Genomic DNA, 25,367 nt, shown 5'->3' on the forward strand with positions numbered 1-25,367 from the left:
AGCCTCCCAGGGGCTCCAGCAGCACAGATACACGGCTCATGTTTAATTGCTTCTGTAAATGGTCAGAGCTCAAGCCCCCTAATTCCATTCCTCAGGGTAATCAACCATGTATTCACCATACAGGGCTACAGAGAGAGAGAGAGAGAGAGAACGCCACAAGCGCTAGGTCCCGCCACGTAATACCACAACGGCACCCTGACGCAGCTAAAAGGGACTTCCAAAACATCTCACTTTACACCACGATATGTTACAATAACATCTTTTAATAGGTATTTTTTCTTTTTTTAAATCTACATCAATTATTTCCACACACTGAACGTTTCTTCCGACGAGATAAGAAATATAACTTTTACAGAGAAAAAAAAACAATACCTTCATTATAAAAAAAAACAAATTTTGTATTTTCTCATCTCCGGCTTAATCAGACACCCATCATTGTACAAGGTCAAACCTTGTGTATAAGATCTGAGATTAACACACACACACAACAGAAAAGGGCCAAGATCACCAAAGAAGACATACATACAGACTCTCTGGGGAGTAAAAATGCCACCTGGCACAAATGGATTGTTGGCAACAATAGTCTCTTAAGGGTGGTCCCGTATTCACATGATCGTCTTTGTTCCTCTTCCTGTTGAAAGGCAAGGGGGTTTATTCTTTAGCACGTTCCCGTATTCCCTTAGTCCTCCTGAAGGACCCTTGCCCTTGTGATCCCAACATGAGTCTTTGCACGAAGGACAGACCGACCACCTTAACATTGAACACAACATGAATTGTAATGTTTTTTTTTTATGCAGGGACACTGTCTCTGGCGGAGAGGGTGATAGAGAAGGGGTATATCTTAGGATAACACAGGGTGAGAGACATTGTCCTCCTCCTGTGTGAGAGGGAGACTGGACGACGGTTCCACAACAATAGCATCGGGAGCAGGTCAAGAGACGGGAAGTATGGACGGGCAGATGAGGAAGTGAAGGACTGCTCTGCTCTGCACTCAGCAAACCTAAAGTTCAAGAGAAAGGGGGAGGAACAATGCTGCTGAGGTACCATAAACGTCAAGTAATAAATAAATAAAATAATTTATAACGCATCTTAATGCAAATGCTGCAGAACAATATTAGTGACGTGGCGACATATCCTGGAAAGATCCCAAACTGTAACCTATTTTACCTCTCTCACAGACTACACACATTTGACAGGAAATCCTCTGCCATGTGTCAAAGGTGAAAAGTGGCTGAATGTAATCTGCTCCATGTGCTCTGGAGTATTGCTCTGAGCGATATGGATGAACAATGTGATATCACGCTAGCCAGGAGTCCCTCTTCTGATATCGATAAATATCTAGGTATGGGAAAACACTTGGACTGCAGAGTAATGAGAAGTCAAACTAATGTTAATTTTCAAGTGGTTCAGATATCATTTTTTTGGTCAGTAATTGCTTTCTTGTGTTGATTTAGACAACAGACATATTATGCATCATTCACAATAAACTATACACAAACAAATCCCACAGTATTATTACAATAATAATAATACAATAAATAAACGATAAATAATATACTGTCTAGCCCTACTCTGGAGTTGTCCTTTCTCAGAAGAGAAAGAAGCTCACTTTTCAGAGATAACAGGGGACCCCAGAATTTGAATGCTGGGAGATGTTGATATGCTTAACGTGAGTTAAAACTGTACTCAAAAACATTTGCTTACACTGCATTTTATTCCTGAGAAGATCCTACTGTATATAGCCAAATGTTAGAAGCAAACCTGCAACATATCATGAACCTTTATGGATTATTTCCTTTCACTAAATCCTTTTAATCGATCCCGTCAAGGTAGGAGGACATTAGCATCTCAACTATTGTGGAGTGTTCCCATATTTTAATTTGATGTATCTGCTGGTTTTATATTGTTTGTCCATAGGAATCTTTATACCATTCCTGCCTGGTTTGGGGCTTGGGGGGGGGGGGGGGGGGTTCTCTTATGCAACATAATCGTTCCACTAAATGTAAAATAGAGCTTAACTCTACTTTAGTCACAAATAGCACTAAAGTAGACTAAAGTAGAGTCTGTACTCTATTAGTTCTAAACGTGGGGTCATTGGGGGTGTACCAGGGGGCCCCCAGCAACATTTGTTAATATAGCGTCACAATCAGTTTAACCACTTTAATCATATTTTGTACTTTGGCTATTATAGTGCTGCGCGATGAGCTTGTAGATCTTCTATTTTTGAAAAATCCCTTGGCACAAAATATTTTTGAGATGGGGGTTCCGCAGCCAAATAGGTACAATTTTTGGGGTCCTTGACATGAAAAAGTTTGAGAACCACCGCTGAACTCAGTACAGATGGTGCAGTAATATTATGGCTACAGCCATTGTTGCTCTCTCTCTCTCACCTTCTGGTCTGTCAGCACAGAGTTGCTCTGAAGTGGGGGCAGGTGGCTGGTGAGCAGGCTTGCACCGGGTCTGTCATGCTCGCAGAAGATTGTGCCGTTGACATAGTGGAAGCGATCTCCAGGCATGAGTCTGTTTCTACAGGTGGCACAGCTGAAACACTGGTGGCAGCATGCAGGAAAAAAAGCAAAGGTTAGTCTAGATCAGTGGCTCTCAAAGTGGGGTCCGGGAGGGGACCCCCAGGGGTTCTTGAGGGGGTTCCAGGGGGACCCCAGCAAAATGTGTTAACCCACAGTTTAAAAAAAAAAAAAAAAAAGATTTTTCAAAAATAGCAGATCTACAAGCTCATAGCGCGTTGTATATCTGCTATTTTTGAATAGCCAAAGAAATCTAAAGTGACACAGATGCGTTCCAGGTATTAATGGGTTAATATAGCATCAAAATCAGTTCAACCAAGTTAACCCTATTTTGCACTTCGGCTATTTGAAAATAGCCCATATCCAAGCTCACAGCGTGCCGCAATGCGTTGAGAGCTTGTAGATCGGCTACTGTCTTAAAAAAAATAGAAATCTTGAGAAATTGTGAATATTTTGAAAACAAAAAAAATATATATTTTCTGATGGGGATCCACGGCCAAATGCATATAGATTTGGGGGTTTCTTGACACAGATTGTAGATCATCAAGTGTAGGTCACAAGCCCATCAAACATAGCTCTAAGGCAAACCATGTTCATCAGAAAAGTTAAGTGCACTTGCAGGGTCAGTGGATATTTGAAATGTGGCCAGATGTTTCTGTCAAAGAGCAGCAGCAGTGACGCATATTGATGCGAGGAGGAGGCGACATCTTGATCTTACCTTGAGGTGGTAAACATTCCCCTGTGTCCGCATCACCATCTCATTGGCCGGGATCGACTGGCCACAGGCGCTGCATGCCCCGCTGTGCCCAAACAGTCTGCAAACACAAGACAGGGGGAGGTAGTACCACTTCTCCCTTAGACAGACGACCCTTCCTTTGACTCTCACCCCCCCCCCCCCCCCCCTCCCATTTTATTTTTTTCCGACCCTGTACACCTGTTTTTTCTGTTTTTTTTTGTGATGATATTGAACTGTTGGTACTACTTCATATGTATATGAATTGAATACCAAGGACCTCAATGGAAACAAGACCGCAAGAACTTTTTGGGACGGACCTTTTAGACAAAGTGTTTGAACTGTACTTCTGTCTAATAAAATATTCAATCAATATTCAAAACACAGATTGTTCAGTCTCCAGGCCTCGGAACTAAAACCACCGGCTTCATCTCCTCCACCCCCTACTACTCCACCTCCTTCTCTCCTTCCTCTGCTCAGACAGACCCTCACCACCCCCAGAAGAAGAACCTCACCTGATGTAGTCGGAGCGACATAGGATCATGCCCCCTTTGCTGTAGCAGGTGGTGCCAATGTCCCCCAGCTGTGCTTGGCAGCAGGAGCACTTGAGGCAGCGCGTGTGCCAGTAGCGATCCATGGAGAAGAGCAGGAAGCGGTCTGCGATCTTCCCCCCGCATCCTGCACATGACCTGGGGGCCGACTGCACGCCCGACACCTGGCTGTTCACCATGATGATGATGGGCTCTGGAGAAGAGCTCCTGGTATCAATATTACAATGGATGTATTCATTACAACGGTGTGATAATGTAGTTACGGACAATACAAGCCCTATACCCAGCATCAGTTGGCTCTTATGTTGTTAAAATGTTTCAAGAATATTCCACATTTTTCATATTTTTGTCCAAGATTTTTTTGAAAATAGCAGATCTACAAGCTCACAATGGGACGCGTTGTGAGCTTGTAGATCTGCTATTTAAAAAAAATAATTTCTTCCCAGTAATAGGTCAACCCAGGACCCTAAACATGTTGAATTGAAACAAGAATTAAAAAAATATTGGCTCAAGTATAAATGGCTAGTTATATGAATTGTGTATCCAGTAGCCATAGATTTGCCTTACATTTCCAGAGATAAAGTATCACAAGTATTATTTGTGATCAGGAACTAAATGGCTCAATTTGGTATACCTGAACATCTGCCCCCAATATAACATTAACAACGTCTGTAAGTAAACAAGGCTATAGACACATGATTAATGAGGTGTATGGCAATCAATCAACACTGTATCTTAATGCAAATGCCGAAAAGAAAAAAACACAACGGAAGTCACTACACACACACTACACAATCGGGTAAAGTCGCTTAAATGTGGCACGTTGGAAAAGTGCCAGTTCAATCAAATTAACGTTATCTCAATGAAAGCAATCTAAAAGCAATAAAAGGTGCATTTACATAACACGATTAAAAATCAAGTTTACCCCAGGGGGCTATAGAAGCATGCTGTAGTGTAAATGCGTCCCAGAAGACTTTAAATAGCACTTTAACCTTGAATTTATGCCGAAGTGAGAACGAAGAAATGCTTACCTTTACAGTACAGGGATCTTTTTCTTCTTCTTTTTTTTTTTGTTTGTTGAAGAAGTGTCGGATTTAAGACCAAAAAAATGTGTAGAAGATCAAAGCACCGCTTCGTGGTGATGATTATATAACTATAGTTACAGTTGAACAGCGCTGATGATGATGATATCCATCGCCTTCAGCAGCGGCGACAAAACAAACAGGGCAATGAACAGCAAAGTATTTAGACCAGGGTCCGAGGAGGAGGTGGAGCAGGAGGAGCACTAGTTTGGAAAACTCCAAGGAACAACAAATATATATCCCATAATAACAATACTGCCTAATATCTATGTTATAGATTGGTGACACGAGGTGGGTTTTTGCGGCAGTCAGATCCTCTGAGAATCCATGGATCAACGTGCGTCCAACTGTCTCTCCTCAGCGCTTTTGACAGCTACACGATTCATCAAAATGTGCACAAGCGGAGTATTTAAATCACTCTGGGATGCGGCGTTGCCAGATTGTGTGAGAGAAATAAGCAACCACCAGGTACGTGAAAACAAGCCCAAAAGAAGCAACGGTCTATAGGCCACATGAGCACTTTTTTTCTTTTTCAACTTTTTTATTTAGAGCAGCCAATTATTTTTACCCCCTTTTCCTCCCCAATTTAGTTGTTATGCCAATTAATTCCTCCCCACATACATTTCTGTGTTGTCACTGCTGTTGTACTTGTATCCTATCCTACTGACTCATCTACCAGTGAGGAGCCTCCACCGGGAGGACTACTCCTCCCGCCCAACACTCCCTGCTGACAGGTGCCGCCCCAGCCTGTAGGAGTAGGTGCAATGACCAATATCACCCTTTCGAGCCAATTGTGTTCGCTTAGACGCCCGACAAAGCTGGATGTGCCTCGGTCAGTGGATTCGAACCCACAACCTGTGGTGGTAAGGATAAGGATAATTCCTTTTAACAGGTCGTTCATGAAAGTCCTTGCGGTCTTGTTTCCAATGAGAACCTGTGAGCAATTAGGGGTTAAGAGTCTTTCTTGCTCAGGGACAAATTTCATTTCATTGACACATATGCTGGCCTGGCCTGGAATCAAACCTGGGGCAACCAGGGCCACTCATGGTCACTCACATGAGCACTTTAAACCTGTATACGTTGGCTATTTGAAAATAGCAGATCTACAAGCTCACAATGTGTCAGGTGCGACGAGTTCTGAACTTGTAGATCTGCTATTTTCAAAATAATCTTTGAAAATATTTGCCAAAATGTGGGATATTTTATTAACACAAATCGGGTGCACAAAGAAAAATTCAGTCCGCAGACAAATACAATTTGGCGGTCCTTGACATGAAAATGTCTGAGAATCACTGGTTTAAACAACATTTAGCAAACAAGCCCAAATAAGCAAAAACACTTCAGAAACAAGCCAAAAAAAACGCAACCTACAAAACTACCAATATTTACAAGCAACTTTACAGAAAAACAAACCCAAAGTCGCTTATAATAAGCGGACGTGGCAACACTGCTGGGATGACGTTGTGAACATGAAGTACCACGGCCAGCCAATGAGGAGCCGGGGGGGCGTGGTGGCAGTCAAGATGATTTATGACTTTATAATTTTTTTGTTGCTTATTATTCAGATTCTTTTGAGCGAGACCATGGCTTGGCTGCTGGCTGTTCGAGTCCTGCTGTTTCCCCAAAATGTCCGTTTCTCTTCCCCCCCCCCCCCCCCCCGTCGTCGTCAGTCACCTCGGGCTCCGAGTTTGAATTAAATTAGCCCTGAAACATGACTGTCATATGATATCATGACAGTCATGGATGAACTTCAACCTGGTGTTTGCACTTTCTCCATTTACGGCCCGTTCATCTACATAAACGTTCAAATTTCAAATAGAAAGTGCTTACCCCATGGCCACGGATGTTACAATTATGTATGGGCCATCAGAAGTACCGTATTCTCCGTATTGTTCAATAAAAAGCATTTTAATCCGATTGATGGCTATTTCTCCGTATTTTCTCCATAGTCTTTCAATCTCGTGACCCTATCGATTAGGAGGTGTATTGCACTCTGATACATCATAACTCTATGGCCGACAATCGGATTAAAATGCTTTTTATTGAACAATACGGAAGATACGGGTACTTTTGGGGACCCGTACATAATTGTAACATCCATGGCCATAGGTTCAGCACTTTTAATTTGAGATTTGAACGTTTCTATAGATGTACAAGTTGTAAATGGAGAAAGTGCAAAAAACAGATTGAAGTTCATCCATGACTGTCATGACAGATGACCGTATTGGATCCATGGCTAGAATTAAATGAGGAGAATTAAATTCAGATGCGTCTGTCCAATTTATAAAACTAGCCTAATAGTCCTACGTAATTAAAACAAATACAACGCAAATATGGCATTAAACTCTGTTAAAATATCGCATTACCATAATAAAAAAATAAATAAGTGTGTGTGTGTGTGTGTGTGTGTGTGTGTGTGTGTGTGTGTGGTGTGTGTGTGTGTGTGTGTGTGCGCGTGCCTGCGTGCGTGCGTGCGTGCATGCATACGTGCGTGTGCGTGTGTGAGATTGGGCGCACGAGCTGTGGTGGGGGAGGCTGTGTTAATTGCCATTAATTGCCTCCAGGCTCGCAATGTGTCCCAAGGAACTGAATCCCATGGAATTAATCATAATTATTCATCTCCTTTGGTATCAAGATAACTCTATTATTCTGCGTATAGATTCACATTAACATTATAATATGTATTTCCAGAGCCAGTGAAAACAAAATGTCCACCTGTGCTGTACTGCTTACAGAATGCCAGTAGAGGACAGCATCCCATTATGTTGTAGTTGAGTGGTCACTCACTGGCTACTGTTGCTGCCACTGTAATCCATTGTTGTCTGGTTCAATTCTGATGTCATGAGTGAGAGCAGTCGCGTAGTACAAGTAAGTACATTTACTCAATTACTGTACTTGAGTACAATTTTGAGGGGTTTCTTTTGACTTTACTGGAGTATTTCCAAATGTCAGTACTTTTAGGCTACTTCTACTCCACTACATCTCAGAGGCAAATATTTAACTTTTACTCCACTACAATTATTTGAAAGCTTTAGTTACAACTTTGTATAGATTTTTATTATTATTGCAAAAACATACTTTACCCACTTCAGCCATATATACATTTCGGCCATTTGAAAATAGCCTATACAAGCTCACAATGCATAGCTATGCAATGCATTGTGAGCTTGTAGAGCTGCTATTTTCAAAAGATTTTTATACATTTTATAGGCCTACATTTAAAAACTTGTGAAATGGGACATTCTGCATAATGAGTACTTTCTACTTTTGGTACTTTAAGTACATTTCGATACCAATAGGTTTGAACTTTTACTCAAGTAAATTTAGAATTCTGGGCTTTTACTTACAACAGAGTGTTTATACATTGCAGTATTGATACTTTTACTTTAGTAAAACAAATGGAGTACTTTTTCCACTACTGAGTGAGAGCACTGTTGGTTATGGTGCCAGTAACTAGGCTATTAATAGCTTTTCTATTATCCCAGATGCCTTACAGCAGTGCTTCCCAAACCTTTAAGCTCTGGGCCCAAAAGAGATATGATGTCTCCCCAAGACCCAAACGGAATTAAGCCCTATAATGAAAATAACTTATGAGCTTGTAGATCTGCTATATAAAATATATATTTTTCTTGTGACCCGAGTCATTTTCTGTCCCTTACAGAACCATGATGACGTGTGTTTCAGTGCAGGTCAGTGAGGACTTCTTTTGGCACAATTCATATTGGGCTCTTAGTGTGTCATTTTCCTCCCCTGATTCATGATTGGACACAAATAAAACCAGATGCTGTATTTACACCGGCATAACATCTAAGTCTTTAACCAGTACAAAGGAACCGATGTGAATATTCCTTGTGCTTTTTAGGATGAAGTTCATTGTCAAAAGCATGGGAGAGAACGAACCTGTCATTGCTTTTATGGGCACCTGTCATCATCAGTTATATGTTGAATTGATGCCTGAATTTCAGGAGTGATTTTTGACAGAATGGGACCAACAAGAGTGATAGGGAAGATGTACATTATAAGACGGTAGTGATGAGACCAGCCTGTATAGCTTGTAAACGGTGGCACTGATGAAAAAGACGAGGCAAAATTGAGGATGCAGGACAAGATCAGAAATGACTACATTAGAACAGTGGTTCTCAACCAGTAGTCCTGGGACTACCAGTGGTCCTTGAGAGGGTTCCAGGTGGTCCCCAGCTAAATGATGGAGAGTTGGTAACCAAATGGACCTTTATTAGATCTTTAACTCTTGAGAGTGTAAAATAAAACCAAATGGACCCTTAATTTTAATTTTACTCTCTCAAGAGTAAAATTATTGTTAAACATCTGCATTACTTAATTGAAGAATTGTTATTTTGATCAACGTTTGCCTGTCATCTCTCCTATGGTACCAACATCAACACAGCATGGAATTGTGGACACAATCTTATCCAACGATAACAAAATATTCTATGTCTTGGGTCTGAGAGTCTTCATCTCATCAAACGGTGGTCTGTGGCTCAAATGCCGAATACATAACGGACCTTGATCTGAAAAGGGTTGAAAACCAAATGCATTAGAGGATCAGCCCAGGTTAGAAGGTTCAGGGATAAAGCAAGAGAGGCAAGGTTGAGAAGGTTTGGCCATGTGCAAAGGAGGGATGAGGGGTAGCCTACTTTGGGAGAAGGATGCTGAAGAGGAAGGCCAAATAGGAGGTTTATGTATGTGGTGAGAGTGGACATGCAGGTAGCAGTAATCACAGAGGAAGACGCATGAAAAAAAGAACCAGATGGAAACAGAATGATGATCCACTGTGGCGACCCCGATGGGAATTAGTTGAAAGAAAAAGAAGAATAAGATACATATGGGGGAAGGGTGCTAGTTTTCCTTACTCTGGCCTACTTCACACTCCCAGGGGTCCTTTTAAGTGGGGTCCAGGGGATACATGTACATATTTGATAGTCAGGAAACCAAATACGTAAGGGTTCATTTGGTTTGGACCACTCAATTAACACTGATAATGTTAATGTGTATGTTGTGGTAGAATCAAATTGGGTTCCGGAAACCTAACGCTTATCAAACCTGGGGAACTTGAAATTAATCAGGTCAAGAGAATCACTGCTCTATGCCACCGTCCATCAAATCTCAGAGATCCCGTTGATTTCCGACATATTTCCTGTTCCTCTGACGAGTCTGTGCCGAAAGTCACAGTTCTCTGTGAGGCCGGACGACACCTGTAACTTCCAGTCTGGCCGCTGAGCCAAAATAAACTCCTCTGTAGCATCGCAGCATTGAAGGCAGCCAAACACTAGATACTGGCTCCACTGTGATGTACTGTACACATGAGTCACATCTACTGTAGCAGTGGTGGACAGTAACAAAGTACATTTACTTGAGTGCTGTAATTAAGTACTTGAGTATTTTGGGATACTTTGACTTTAACTTTGACACTACATTCCACTACATTTCAAAGACAAATATTGTACTTTTGACTCCACTATACATTTCTAAGAAGGGAAAAAGTACATTATGAATTAACCACTTATACCTGTAAGCCCTATTTCAAATATAGAGAACATCAAAGATCTATAAGCTCGCAGCTCAAAATATTTTTTAAACCAATCACTCTTGTACTTTAACTTGTTTAAATTGTAGTGGATTCATATTTGACCAGGAGTATCTATACTTTAACTCAAGTACTGGAGTTGAGTACTGCAAGCTTCTCTGTCATGCACAGGGGCCCTTCCGCTTGGTGCTCTACTTCACTGTTTCCTTCACTGTTACCCACGCTGGGTAGGGAGCCATTTGTGGGTCTCGGACAAAGTTTTTGTGGGTTGCGAGTAAATATCCCTTTTTTGTTTCCTACATTTTGTTTTTAATTATTATTATTATTTCAGAAGATTTTCAAAAAATGTCCTACATTTTGTCCTTCAGTTTTTCATCTACTTATATAATCGAGGATTGACTTCCGCCCCGCCGCTGACGCCATACCCACAGCATTGATTTCGACTAAACACAACAACTACATCGGACATCTCTACACAAAACCAGCCACAACGTGCACGCTGAATTTACGGGTGGCGTAGGGCACCTATCATTGCTCACTACATATTTTCCACCTCGCAACATAATTAATTCCACTCACCACATTTCGACCATAACGGAAGGGGAAACAGCTTCGCACCGTTTACCGTGCGTACCACCAAATAGCCGAAACAACACGAAGCGTGTTGCATCGCCAGAACAACAGAAGCGCGTCCTTCGCTTCAACCCACCCCCCCCCCCTCCTCTAGCTTACCTTTTTGATGACCCAGGCCGTTGCTTTCACTTCAGTCATGTCTGTATCACAATATGTCCGTCATTCACGTGCCATGTACATCCCAAACACAAAAAAAAACACGCAGCCAACTTTGTCATCTCCCCACTTCCCACAACAACAACTGAGCCATCTGCGTTGCCACGTTGCCAGAAGATAAGCACAAAACACAAGAAAACATCAGTGTTGCCACATTTGCGGCAGAAACAAGCAACCACCTTCATGAAAAAAAAGAAATCAGCCGAAGGGGTCCGCCATGTTCCACAGGGGTCCGCGGGGGTATATAATTTATATATCAATATTTAATATATTTATATATTAAATATATATATATTTTTTACATTCTTTTTTTTTTTTTTTTACTTTTGGAAATTTTTATCCCACGATTTTGGTACCCCGTGCACGGGGCGGCGGCCGGACCTCTTGTAAATTAAAAACAAATTCAAACATTTTTCAAAAATAATTTCATAAATAAATACACAAATTAAAGAAATTTCATGAATTAGAAAGATTCTAAAAAATAAGAAGTATAGTGAAAATAGCCGATCTACAAGCTCACAACGCATCTCGCATTGTGAGCTTGTAGATCATCTATTTTCAAAAGTTTGGGTCCCGAGCCAAACAGTTTGAGAACCACTGCTCTACTTTCTCCTTCTTGGGCCTGAAGCGGGTTGGTGTTATCCAGGACCTACTAACTATACTGTATGAAGGACCGATCTAAAAGCCTTTACTTTATCTGATCATTATCTCACCTTCTCCTGTGTCTTTCAGGTTCCATGTTCACTAAAAGCTGCACCATATTAACTCATCTTGAGCAGTGGTTCCCAAACCTTTTAGCCTGTGACCCAAAAGAGAAATTTGATGTCTCCACGGGACCCAAACAAGTAGTGAAAATCGCAGATCTACTGTACAAGCTTGTAGATCGGCAATTGTCACTGCCGCTTAAAAGTTACATTTGTGAAATGTATTTTTGTTTTAATTTATGAAATTCTTTTGAAATAAAAATAGGCCTAATAATAATTTACTTGCGACCCACAAAAATCTGCCCATGACCCACAATTGGGTCCCCAAGACTCCCGACCCACTGTTTGGGCATATGAGGCGTATTAGCCAGGGATCCTTTTGCTGGAGCCAGTTGTTTCAAATCAAGAGATTCAGTCATTGTGCTTGTTCACTTTGTGTTGTGCATGTATATAGTATGTGTTGATTTGCAATGCCAACACATTGACACACTTTATTCATTATTTTATTTGTCTTGTCTTGAAGAATTAAACAAATCATGTGTTGTTCCAAGGCAGCAAACTAGGCATCCAGGTATGTTGGACATAACAAATCATTCTATGAACCTCCAAATATCTCCCAGCCCATGATTCTCATAACTTCCATGGATTTCAGTGAAATACCAGAACAAGCTTTCCTGGAATATGACTGGTCAAATGTTGTCCCAGACACCAATATCAGTGTGCAATCCTCCGGCAGTGGGACTTGAATTTACCATACCAAACAGTCAAGACAAACAGACACACATTTGTCATCAGTGCAAAGACGTACAGTCTGAGGGAAATGGGAGCCAATGGCGCCTTCAGTGACAAAGATGGCAAATGGCAGAAATATCTCCATGGTGATGATGGAATACAATGTGTGCTTTAGGTTCCTGTCTGTCGGTAGGCCAGGGAAAGAATTCTGCCACAGTGAAAGGAGGATGCAGAAAGGGATGCCTGTTATTTGACCTATTGCCTGTTGTATTTAGTAAACAAGCACGTTTATTTGTATAGCACCTTTTGAGAGAAGTGATGTCACAAAGTGCGTCACAGAGAGGCAATAAAACATAATACAAACATAAAACACACACACAAAAAAAACAGAATTTAAAAATGAGAAAAAGGCATGTCTAAACAAATGGGGTCTTGAGCTGCTTTTTAAAGGTGACCATGCACCGATCTTAAGACCAAAGGTAGAGATTTCCAAAGTTTAGGAGTAGGGGTGTGCCGATACACTAATTTCACTAAACGATACGATACGATATTTGGCTCACAACTTCGATACGATTTCGATACGATACGATACGCACTTTTTTTATTATGAAAATATATGGAGGAGAAAAAAAGAAAATGCAAACAAATAATTCTGTTTTTGCATTATTCAGACATGCAAACTTGTAGCTTTTCAGCTACAATAGCCGTTTTGAATCCAAATAGTATGACACCTGACCCGAAAAAAAAACATGTTGTCACTCTTTTCACTTCGGGGCCGTTTGCATGCCTGATTATTATGATTGTAAAAAAAAAAAAAAAAAAAAAAAAAAAAAAAAAAAAAATTCCAAAAACGATATTTTTTTTTCCCAAAACGATACATATCGTCGCGAAAACGTATCGCGATATATCGCGGGACGATATATCGGCACACCCCTATTTAGGAGCCATAAGCTCAAAAACACAGTCTCTTTTAGTTTAAGTCTAGATCGGGGAACAGCGAATCAGACATTGACATATTGGTCAGTACCTGGTCCTTAGTGACACCGATAGATTTATTGTAACCGATGTTTTGTCTGAATTTAGCTGCAAGAAATTATCTGCCGTCCTGTTTTTAATACTTTATTATTTCATACAGGATGATGGTGTACCTGCTAGGCCTTGGCCTGTCGCACCTCCAACGGTGCCGATGGAGGACTATGCATGGCAGGGGCGTCCGCTTCCCTGAGCCAGGCCTAAACCTGACCGCATACCAAAACAGTTGAGCTGCAGGGTCTTCAGCTGGGGACCACCTTTCATTGATGTTTCGCCCCTTACCCAGAACATCTCCTGGTGGCGGGGCAGTGAACAGGGACGTCTCCCTGACACCCCCTGCAGCTCAACTTATTTTGATGTCCTTCCCCAAGTCTTGGCTGTTTTAATAACATTTAGGCTGTTATTAAAACGGTTTCAATGAGACATATAATTGAATGTCTTGCGTAACAGTGATAGAGATACCTTTAAAGTGCCTTATTATCTGTCCAAGGGAAGCAAAACAAACTAGGACCAAGGACTGAACCTTGGGGCACACCACAATACAGAGTTTCAGATTTCATGTGATTTCAACTGAAATCGGCGACAAAGTATAAATTGAGCTTTAGCCATATCTCTTCCAGACCTGGTTGAAATAGAGTTTGCAAGTATGTTTTTGGTGTTGATTTTATCTTTCAGTACTAATAAGTGTGAGGGGACTACCAAACCAAAATACACCTACACATACAGTATACACATATAAATACAGTGGGTTGACACCCACTGTATTGTCCATTGCTCCCAACAATCTGGAATTTTAAGTAATTTAAAGCAGGGGTCTTCAACATTTTTCAGGCCAAGGACCCCTTAGCTAGGAGAGAGATGAAGCAGGGACCCCCACTACATATTGTATAAAATGATGTTGCAGATTAAACCTGTTCATAGATTCCAGGTATAGCTTGTTTGACGGCAGTATCATCAGTGTTGTGTAAATTTATGTTTTTTGGATTGTTGACCTATCTTTTCTATCTTTAAGAGTGCCTGTCCACACTCTTATTTGCAAGTGATCAGATCAGATTTGTGTATTCAGATCAAAAATAGCCAATCTACAAGCTCACAATGTTGTGACCATGTAGATTGGTTATTTTTGGTGAGCAACACTGTTGTATGGCGAAGTATAAATCAGGCTTCAGTTTTCAAGTGACCAGACTGAGACGTCTTTAGACCACCCAGGAATGTGGTTCAAATCTGTTCCCATGTGGTTTCTGCTTTTCAGAATTGATAAAACCAATCTTTTTATCTAACTTATTATTATCAAACCTTTATTTGATAGTGACAGGAGAGAGAGATGGGGAAGGACATGCAGCAAAGGGCCTTGGGTCAGATTCGAAACTTGGCCAGCTGCACAAGGACTGAGCCTCAACCAATTTAGATCTGAGGCCGATTTAAAAAAAAACACCTTCTAAATCCTAACCTGAGTTTTCTGAAAAACGTATATTTTTTATTTAAAAATAAAATAAATGGTATTACATAGCAACTTCTAAAATAACACAGATGCTTTCCAGATTTTAAAGGTAGGCTTTCCAGGTCTCAATTAGTTATTAATGTTATGCGCTCCAGCAGGTGAGCCACCGGGACACACCCAATACAACCGAAAATCTGATTCCAATCTTCATAGTCCAAAAATCTGATTTGGGCAGCCACTCTGAACATAGTGTTTTTGCATTGCCACTATCTGACCAATTGGAGTGCTCTTTGAAATGAATATGCCAGAGGTTCTCAATATGTCATCCAGAAATATAGGTCAGAGTGTTCCTATCTCAACTCATCAGCGACAGGAGACGGGTGCGAGGGAGAGAGAGAGAGAGAGAGAGAGAGAGAGAGAGAGAGAGAGAGAGAGAGAGAGAGAAGGGTGTGGAATTTAGGAGTCTGCCGTAATGTTTGTGCTCCAGAGCCAGCCTGTATGTTGTATAAGGCCATGAAGGAACATGAACCTGGGGCCACTGGTTGAAACGTGGTTTATGGGTTCCAAATCCTGTATAAATCAATTGGTAGAGCATGGCGCTAACACAGCTGGAGTTAAGCCTAATTTATACTTCATCATTCAACTGCATCGCTCACCAAAAACCAGTTACTTTCAGTGAGCGATGTGGTTCTATGAGTAAAGTTTCCTTCTGTAGCACCAGGATTTAGGATTCCATTCCCAGTGTACAGTAAGTTAATGGGTAGAACATGACACTGACACTGCACAGAGTATCGGTTCAATTTCCACCGGTGATAGCCAAACCTATTCATCATGGGAACATTAACCAAATTTATAGTCCAACGGTTTACTTTTATCTAAAAACCCTAAAAGTTATCTACTGGCATTCTGAGGCTATCAGGGAAAACCTGGCAGGGGACGGTGAAGCGCGCACGCACGCACGCACGCACGCACGCACGCACGCACGCACGCACGCACGCACGCACACACTCCTCTCTCCCACTCGCTCATCTATCTGCCAGATACAGTAGTTGACACTTTTCCCTCCATCAAAACTCAGACAAAGAAAGGTTACATTTTTATGTTTTTATTGGACGAGAATGATCAAGGTCTACAGACAAAATAATCCACAGAATAAATGTAACATACAGTACAACACACACACACACACACACACACACACACACACACACACACACACACACACACACACACACACACACACACACACACACACACACACACACACACATTCCCTCCAAGTGAAGTATCTACATTGTGAGGGATACATAAAACAACACACCCCGAAAAATGAGGCGACCTCCAAATATTACCACTCCACAATGGTGAGTGAAGTCTCTACATACTATACTCTTTCATTTAGGTATAAAGTACACATTCACCTGTAAACGCTCAGTTTCTCATGCTTTACCAAATACACAGACGGAAAGTAACTCAGAACACATCTAGCCACACATGCACACACACATACATACGCGCACGCACGCACGCACACACACCCACACACACACAGAAACAATTACAAGTTAATACAATTAGGGATGTCCGATTTTATCGGCCTCCCGATATTATCGGCCGATATTAGCATAAAAATTGATATCGGGAAAATATCGGTATCGGTTTTTGAAAAAAAAAAAAAAAATTTATTTTTTTTTTTTTTTTTTTGCTTTATAAATAAGTTACAGGAGTTTTTACTGTATATGGTGTGTGTGATATGAAATTTGAGCTTACCCTAATCACAATAATCCCCGCATATATCGGTATCGGTTGATATCGGTAATTAAGAGTTGGACAATATCGGTATATCGGTTATCGGTAAAAAAGCCAATATCGGACAACCCTAAATACAATCACTTGTGACTACAGTATATACTATATGAAGGGTTTCATTTCAAAATAAGATACACCTACTTGCAAAATATACAGGTAAAGTATATTATGGGAGTTTAATTTACTTACAATTAAAATGATGTGTCATCATTAGACATGACATTTTGTTATGAAATCATGGAATCATCTTTGTTTTGGAAAATGTGATTTTTTTTAAGGATTTTGAAATCAAACCCTTCATATATTGTCCCTTTTCTTCCATAAATGCATCTCTCACAAAGATGCTTGTACATTTTTCCCATCATTCTCACATCCTCACTCATTTGCCTATACAACATTCTGTTATGGCAAAGTGTCACATGTCAAATATCATTCATTCATTCCTCTGTATTTAGAGGGACTAAGAAACAAACAAAACAAAAAAACAGAACAAACAACAACACACAAATAAATAAAAATATAAAGTTTCAATAAAGTATTTCTGCCAACAGTTCAAGGCGCCAACACACTAAAGTGCACTGTCCTCTGTGCTGCCCCTTCCCATGGAAAGATAGCAGTCCCTTATTGAAAATAGCGACACACCTCTAGTGTGGGCAAACCGGTGACGTTACGGCAGGAAGCTTAAAGTGCAAGCGAGTGTACTGCTTGGGCTGGAGGGAGAGGAGAGGGGTGGTGTGGGGTGGGGTGGGGTGGGGCGGAGGTCCGGCTGCCAGAGGCTTCTCTATGCCATAGTCTGGCGTGAGAAGAGGGAGAGGTTCCCACCCTCCTGACAGACAGGGCTGTCCCTGGCACATCCGGGTGGAGTGTGGGCGGAGGGCGGAAGGAGGGGTGTTGAGATGCTCGGCGGGGTCTAATGCCCACAGTGTGCCAAGCCTCAGGGATGGGCATGATGATGAGTCAGCTTTCAGTGCCTGAAGATGTGGATGTCATTGTGGAGGCTGACGGAGGGACTGGAGGGGCCACTGTGGTGACCGGGGCAGCTCTTTTTGCAACTGCAGCGCTGGATCCACATGACGTTCCGGAAGAAGCCCTCGCCGTCGGGGCAGTGGAAGCGCAGGCGGACGGTGCGGGAGAGGGACGGGGTGCAGCAGCGGCCGTCGGTGCAGGCGCCGCAGGTGCGAGGGCGATACCGATGTGCCGTGGAACATCCGGCAAACGTGATGCTGACCGCTTCCTGGGGACGGACGGTTCGTTGACACTTTTTCCCCTTCTGAACAAGAGAGAGAGAGAGATAATGTAAAAAAAACGAATAATCATTCTAAAATGCCACTTTGAAGCCTGTTATCTGAAGTTCATTATCCAATATCTCTGCAAAAGTCTGTACAGGTTGCAGTATATTGTTTCTAATAAGTTACACCTAATGTTCTTTGAAAAGTGTAATCATTGTATTAAGTGTTTCTTTGTCAAGTAGTTTGGGAATAAAATTAATGAATTATTATTGTCACATTATTAAGAACTCATGGTGATTTTTCATTGCACTGTACACCATTGTTAAAGTAATATTATAATGAATAATATCAAATAATAATGATAATAAACACTATAAAGTGTTTAAATTGTGCAGTGTGACATAAAAACATTAAGAGAATCTGTCTAATGTCTTATTTTTTAGTGTACCTTGCCAGCTATTGGGAGTTGCAGCAGGTCACACTGCCGGATCTGACACAGTCTGGTTTCCCTCACCAACCGGCAGTCTGCATTGTTGTTGGTAACCCGGCTTGAAATGCCCATTCCACAGCTAGTGGAGCACTCTGTCCATTCAGTGGTCTGTGGGTAACAGCTGGAGCCCAGCAACACCTCCGACCTGGGGAGGGACACCACTTCTGTGAAGAGAGAGGACAAACGTTTCAGAGATTGTATCAGTTGGACCCATATGTATAATATATCTGTCCCTCTATATCAGTGGTTCTCAACCTTTTCAGACCACAACCCCACAGAATAATCATATTTGAACTGGGGACCCCCCCACCCCCCATCCTGATAAGCACTTGAAATGTAGGAGTTGAGGCATTCAATTTAGTTTGACTTGGTTCCACAGACAAATATTGTGAAAATAGCTGATCTACAAGCTCACAACGTCTCGAAACGCGAGGCGTTGTGAGCTTGTAGATCAGCTATTTATTTTTTTTGCCTCTTTCTTACATCATTTAACAATTTGGCCAATTTTTTACCAGTTTTTATTGTATAGTCACTTTTGATGCAGTAATGCTCTTTTTTTAATAATTTTTTTAATGTATTAAAAGGGTCTTAAAAGTCCTTAAATTATCAGTTCACTGTCATCAGGGGACCCCCCTGGGGGTCCCCGACCCACAGGTTGAGAACCACTGGATTAGGGGATGGATTGGTATCAGCAAAGAATCGCAGCAGTTGACACATGTTCCATCCTTACCTCTGAAGGTGACCCCAGTGCTGGCCTGGTAGTGCGACTGTGGCTGGGCCTGGAGCTGGGTACTGATGTGGTTGGGGAGTGGCGGAGGAGGGTGGTCTGGCATGAAGGACGCGTGCGCAGGCTCCTCTGGTTCCTCGCTTATGTGGTTGTCATCGTCGCACACCCACTCCTTGCAGCATGAGCTCCCTCCATGAGGCCTGGCCAGCCGGGGCCGGGCGCAGCGCCAGTCGGGCAGCGGCACTTGGTGAGGGCACAGGGGCATGCAGCCCACCACCCCGTCCATGCAGCTGCACTGGTGCTGGCAGCTGGGCTGGAAGTCCTCGCCGTGCTGGTACATGCGCCCGTTGAACTCGCAGGGCAGGCCCTGGGCCTCCGCTGAAAAGGAGCAGGAAACGGCATGAAAACTGTGGACTTCATAGCTATAATACATATTGTATGAAGATAGCTGCTGTCCCTGTGCTGTCAAAGTGTATTGTAAAACCCTGTAACATGCCAATTGACCATTGTCATTTAGAAAAAGTATTTTTTTATGCACAAGTGACGCAGGGACGTGCACAGATAGACTCAGGTGGTGCTAGAGCCCCTGCCCTTTGCCCTCTTGACCAGAAGTGCCCTTTTGGAAAAAAAAATGAAAAAAAGTTTTACAGCAGGGGTCTTCAACAGGGGGTCCGGGACCCCTAGGGGGTCCTCAGAGTTACTACAGGGGGTCCGCCAAATCTTTATGTGATATGATTTTTCTTTTTACCATAACCACTCGAAACCTAGCATCCCTTTTCTGAGGAGAACTTTAGCCAAAAATAGCAGATCTACAAGCCCACAACGCCTCGCAGATCGGCTATTTTTGGCAAAGAGGTATAGGTGTAGAGGGAAAAAAGAGCAGACCAAGTAAACAAAAAAAATGATAATTTACTTGAGCACCTGCCCCTCAAAATGTCTGTGCACGCCACTGAAGTGACGACTAATTCTAACTCTGAATGCAGGCCAAGGAGGCGGCTGATATTTTCAGATTTTTATTTTTCTGGCTAATAATAATATACTGGGCACAGACAGCCTGGTTGGCTTCTTACCTCGACACAGGCCTCTTTGAGGGTCTCCTCCAGCCCCCAGATGGCAGTGTAGCCCTTTGATGTGGTCACAGGGCTCAGTGGCACTGCAGTCCTCATTGAACTGCTTGGCGCACACCTTGCAGCACCCGCACTCATCTGTCACCCAGCTGACTCCAGGTGGGCACGAGGGCTGCTCCGCACAGGAGCACTCAGCCGGACAGCGGCTCTCTGCCTGAGAAAGAAGGTCACAGCGGTGGTTCTCACAACTGTTTTCATTTGAAGGACCCCCACGCTTTGGTGTCCATTAAGGCCACAGACCCCCCCCCCCCCCCCCATAACATAATGGAAGCAAAAAAAAAAACGACGTAAAGGTTTGTTTTGATTCCACTTGTGCACTCTCTGAGTTACAGATCTCTCTAAGGGTCCTTTTTGTTACTACCTATCAATACTTTAGCTGGGGACCCCCTGGAACTGCCTCGAGAACTCCTGGGGGTCCCCGGACCCCAATTTGAGAACCAGTAGGGTTAGAGGAGAGGTTATAGGACAGATCAGAGACCAGTCATGAGATATACTGGCAGATTATGTGATTCTAAGTGGAATGATGCAGCGAATACAATATCTTGACATAAAATAACAAAGCTTGTGTGGCACAACAATTCACTTTCAAATACAATCAACTGATTTGCAACAAGCAAGTGGGTATACAACAGAACAGAGAGAGAGAGAGAGAGTGAGAGAGAGAGAGAGAGAGAGAGAGAGAGAGAGAGAGAGAGAGAGAGAGAGAGAGAGAGAGAGTAACAGAAACAATGCAAATAGCTGAGCAACTCACCACCACTGCAGTAGCACTGGAGAAGATAAACAGGGTTGAAAGGATCTGCTGCAAAAATTGGATGAAAAACATCCTGGATGTAAAACAGAAAAACCTTGGAAAGTGAAAAGAAGATAGAAATCTTCAGTAACTGGAGAGGTATTAATAGGAAACAGTATTTGTTGAGAGAGTCCCAGTCCAAAAAGGAGTGAAGTCTTGTCCGTGAAAACGTATCCACAGTCGTTTGGTCCGTGCACTAAGAGGTACACCAGTCTAACAAGTACTTTTGCTCTCCTACAGTTTCTTGGTCACAGCCACAGGGTCAGCACAACTCGGCTCCACTTCACAGAGAGGTTCCCCGACGGGGGCCTGTACTTATAGACGCAGGGGGCCCCACCCCCTTGTGACATCATCCGCTCTCCACTCTCTCTCTCTCAAGAGGGCTGAGAAGTGTCCGGAGGGATGGAGGGATGGAGGGGAGGGTGCGCACGGGGTGGGTTTGTTAGTGTGAAAAACTCACCACTGTGAGAAAAACATTCAAATCACAACACCACCAGATCCTGTGCGATCCTGGAATGTGATTGCAACAAGGCGCTGAATTTCTGCGAATATCGAAAACGCACGTTTAGTAGTGCCAATCCAAACATCTTGGAACAAAGCAATGGCAATTAATAGTGAATATACAGTAGTTATAACCTGATGAGGGCGGTTATCTCCACATCCCAGTCCTGATGTACATTTGTAGATGAAGATATAAAAACATCTACAGTATAGGTGCTCATGTGAGTCTCAGCTAAACTAGGAATATTATTTAACTGTCACAGTGAAAGGCATACTTGAAACATTGTTTTAAGCACTGAAGCCCTATTTTATACACTTTGTCCCCCCCACCCCCTAACAAATAAATAAATAAATGCATGCTTTGATATATAGATATATATGTAAATATATTTCATTTTTTAATGTCACCTGGAATTGCATGCCCAAAATAGGGTTACCAGGCTTACTGTGGTTGAAATAATAGTAATAATAATAATGAAACAAAAAAGGAAAAACATGGCAGAGATGGCAGGTGTAATGGAAAGCCTGAGTGGGGGAATCCCGCTCTGGCACAGCATGCAGCTGCAACAAGGGAAGTGGTGATGCGGAGAAAACCCCTGTGAACAACACCTCCACCTTTCCACAACCGAGGCACATACAGTCGACCTAGCTCTACTCCACTCCAATGGCTTCCAGGACACTGTGCTCGGGACACACACATCCTGTGTTCCATCCATCTCTTTCCTAGTGGGCGGCATTCCAGGAAACAAAGGCCTTTCTACAGGTTCCCATGTCCAGTATAGGAAAAAACTCAGCATTCCCATTGTCATCCCAAGGGCACGTAAAAACTGTTTTGCTGGAGAGCAGGAAAGTCCTCGCATTAAGCGCTGGCTCACACTGTTAATGAAACATAGGAAATGTAATTTGGTGCATTCGATAAGGCCATGCTCAAAGTCTGATGATGGTGCGACATTCTGTGTGGTGGTATTTCCAATGGATGAGTCTTTTCTTGTCAAAACTGATTTCTCAAGCACTGTCTTGCATGAAGAAAACGCTGAAAGAATGAACCACTCAATTAGAAAGCAATGAGAGTTGCAAGTGCAACTGATATCTGTGGAGGAGAATCATTTTTATAACCCAACTTTAGGGTATTTATACAGTATGAACTAAAGTCTAATTTCTACTTTGTTATATGACTGAAATAACTACATAAAAACAAGTTAGATTGTAGGACTGTAAATTTGACTTTACCTTCCTCTCCAGAGCAACATGCATTGACTCTGTGTGCCTTGCTCTAGGGCACCTTTGATAGGGCTGATGGCTGTTGAGGGCAGTACATGTGCTATTGCTGGGTTCAAACACAACACGTTGCTTATGGGATGGTGTCTATAATGACTCGGTCCTCGATGCCATGCAGGTGATGTTGACCAACCACAGGCTAGTCATGTGGGAAGGACAGGCACTGGGCATTAGGTCTACTGTATGATGAGAGAGGGAGTAGGGGGGAGAGAGAGAGAGACACAGAGAGAGAGAGAGAGAGAGAGAGAGAGAGAGAGAGAGAGAGAGAGAGAGAGAGAGAGAGAGAGAGAGAGAGAGAACAGACTGACAGAGAGAAGAGAGGAAGGAAGGGAGAGTAAACCCCCAAACCACGAGTAGCACAGAGACTTGCGCAAGCACCCACCCAGAAACCCTGCGAAAAACAACCAACAACCAAGACGCTTGGTGTTTGCGTATGTATGTATGTGTGCGTGCGTGCATGCATGCGTGTGTTGGGGGGGGGGGGGTTTGAGAGCACCTTGTTGGAACAGGAGGGGGGCAGAAGCAGTCTGAATTCCATGCATTCCTGGCCCACAAAGGCAGGATGTGTGCGCTGGCTATGGTGCATCGGACACTGATGAACTGGAGGGTGGGTGGGGAGGGGGGGGGCTGAGAGAGGGATAAGGAGGGGTGGGTGCCCGGTTGGCAGCCTCCCTGCTTGGCCCCGTGCCAGCCATTGTTTGTCAGCCAGACAAACATTTTCAAAACACACGGAGGTCAGAGGAGCCCTGCAGTGATTCGTCACTGCAGGGCTTCTGCCATCGATGCCTGCACTCTGCTCAGGGACATAATATAACTACATCTGATACACACAACACACACCGTGGGACGTCACTTCTTATAGATACGCAGCAGCACCCTGGAGCTTAAAAACGTCCAACCTTGCGTCCCTATTTTGGGCATGATGTAATTAAATAAAAGTTAAAAAAAATATATATAATAGTAATACAATTCAAAAACGATCAAAACGGTTTCAAAGAATTAGAAAATTGTTTTACAATTTTCACAAAAAAAAGAAAAACGTTTCTTTGTTGTTGTTTGAAAATGGCTAATCTACAAGCTCACAACGTGTCGCATAGATCGGCTATTTATTTATTTTTTCACAATTTTTTAAATGGCGTTTAATCCCTTTAACCCTAGTGTCCCTATTCGGGGCATTCGAGGCAAACATTTTGGCAAAGAATAGTTGATCTACAAGCTCACAAACGTTACATGTTGTGAGCTTCTAGATCACCTAGCTCTGGTGTATAGAGGGGAAAAAAGGAGTGGGCCATAGATAGTCGCCTGGGACTCCCGTCAATAGTATATTATAGGGTTTAACCAGTAAAAACTCGAGCTTGTGGATCTGCTACTTTTGCTACGTTTGTGTTATGCTGTAGAATGATGATCAAGTAGGGTATTAATTTACGATAAAACACAAAAAGTTAAAACATGGAGGTTTCTGCTCGACAGCAACGATATATTAATACTCTATATATATCTGCAGCTTACACCATGAATCAGGAACATATTGAGGCTGCAGGAGAAATGAGCCCTCTCAAGTGTGAGGCTCCTCACAGCACATTGGAGGTTAGAAAGGGGGCAGTGCTGTTTGATGTGCAGAGATCAGACACTCATACTGCTCCAGAGGGTAAACAGGAAGTGTGTGCAACACGCAGGAAGAGGTGTTTTGCAACACTTGTCAGCCACAACTAAAAAGCCTGACTTACACTTTGTCGTACGACTGCGTCGCCACGCGTTGTGAGCTTGAAGATCGCCGTGTTTTTGGCACACGACGCCGTTGTACAACAAAAGTATGAATTAAGCATAAAGATTAGGCAGTGAGAAGACATAAAAAGGCCCAGACGGCAGTGAAAGCATTTTTGGCTTGAGTTCAGTGATGTGATATGTTTAGGGTGGACATGAATAAAGGCTAATAGAAGAGAACGCTGGCCGGCTAATTATTTTACTTGATGAGCATTCAGATCAAATAGCTGAACAATACGGGCTACAGCAACGCTAATCAAACCTGTGGAGTGGTTATATAGTGACCAGTGGTGTAATGGTGGTTTCATTTTTCAGGGTAATGGTATTTTAATGACATCACATGCACATGCGCACACCAGTAAACCTGTTATGCACAGTAACCATGTGGGTACTTGGCTGTACCTTGCACGTGCGCTTGAAAAATGTCCAGTGAAACGCGGTGGTGTCTCGTGTAGCGATCAAAACACCACTGATAGTGACTGATGGAGCAATCCCACGCATACATTTAGGCAAACATC

The 25,367-nt window shown here is 42.6% G+C and overlaps 2 protein-coding genes across 4 annotated transcripts; both read right to left on the minus strand.

The window, feature by feature from the left end:
• Positions 1–243: 243 nt before the first annotated feature.
• On the minus strand, positions 244–5,261 carry LOC311044445 (LIM domain transcription factor LMO4-B). 3 transcript variants are annotated; one of them, XM_084056026.1, is made up of 5 exons: positions 4,841–5,261; positions 3,774–4,002; positions 3,244–3,340; positions 2,391–2,549; positions 244–1,000 (listed from the first exon to the last, which is right to left on the minus strand). In XM_084056026.1, the coding sequence occupies exons 2-5, from the start codon at positions 3,986–3,988 to the stop codon at positions 992–994; spliced, it is 480 nt and encodes a 159-aa protein (XP_083912152.1). In that variant the 5' UTR covers positions 3,989–4,002; positions 4,841–5,261; the 3' UTR covers positions 244–991. The 3 variants fall into 3 exon arrangements, with proteins under 3 accessions (XP_083912152.1, XP_083912151.1, XP_083912150.1); XM_084056025.1 differs by having other exon boundaries at positions 3,774–4,013; XM_084056024.1 differs by having other exon boundaries at positions 3,774–4,016.
• A 10,992-nt stretch (positions 5,262–16,253) lies between these two features.
• Positions 16,254–21,575, minus strand: ccn1l2 (cellular communication network factor 1, like 2). The gene is made up of 5 exons (XM_084054834.1): positions 21,268–21,575; positions 20,460–20,670; positions 19,393–19,767; positions 18,621–18,826; positions 16,254–18,213 (listed from the first exon to the last, which is right to left on the minus strand). Exons 1-5 carry the CDS (start codon positions 21,337–21,339, stop codon positions 17,908–17,910), a joined length of 1,170 nt encoding a protein of 389 aa, XP_083910960.1. The 5' UTR covers positions 21,340–21,575; the 3' UTR covers positions 16,254–17,907.
• Positions 21,576–25,367: the final 3,792 nt, after the last annotated feature.

Source organism: Gymnoscopelus microlampas (genome assembly GCF_963454915.1).
Source record: "Gymnoscopelus microlampas genome assembly, chromosome: 4".
Classification (NCBI taxonomy): Eukaryota; Metazoa; Chordata; class Actinopteri; order Myctophiformes; family Myctophidae; genus Gymnoscopelus; species Gymnoscopelus microlampas.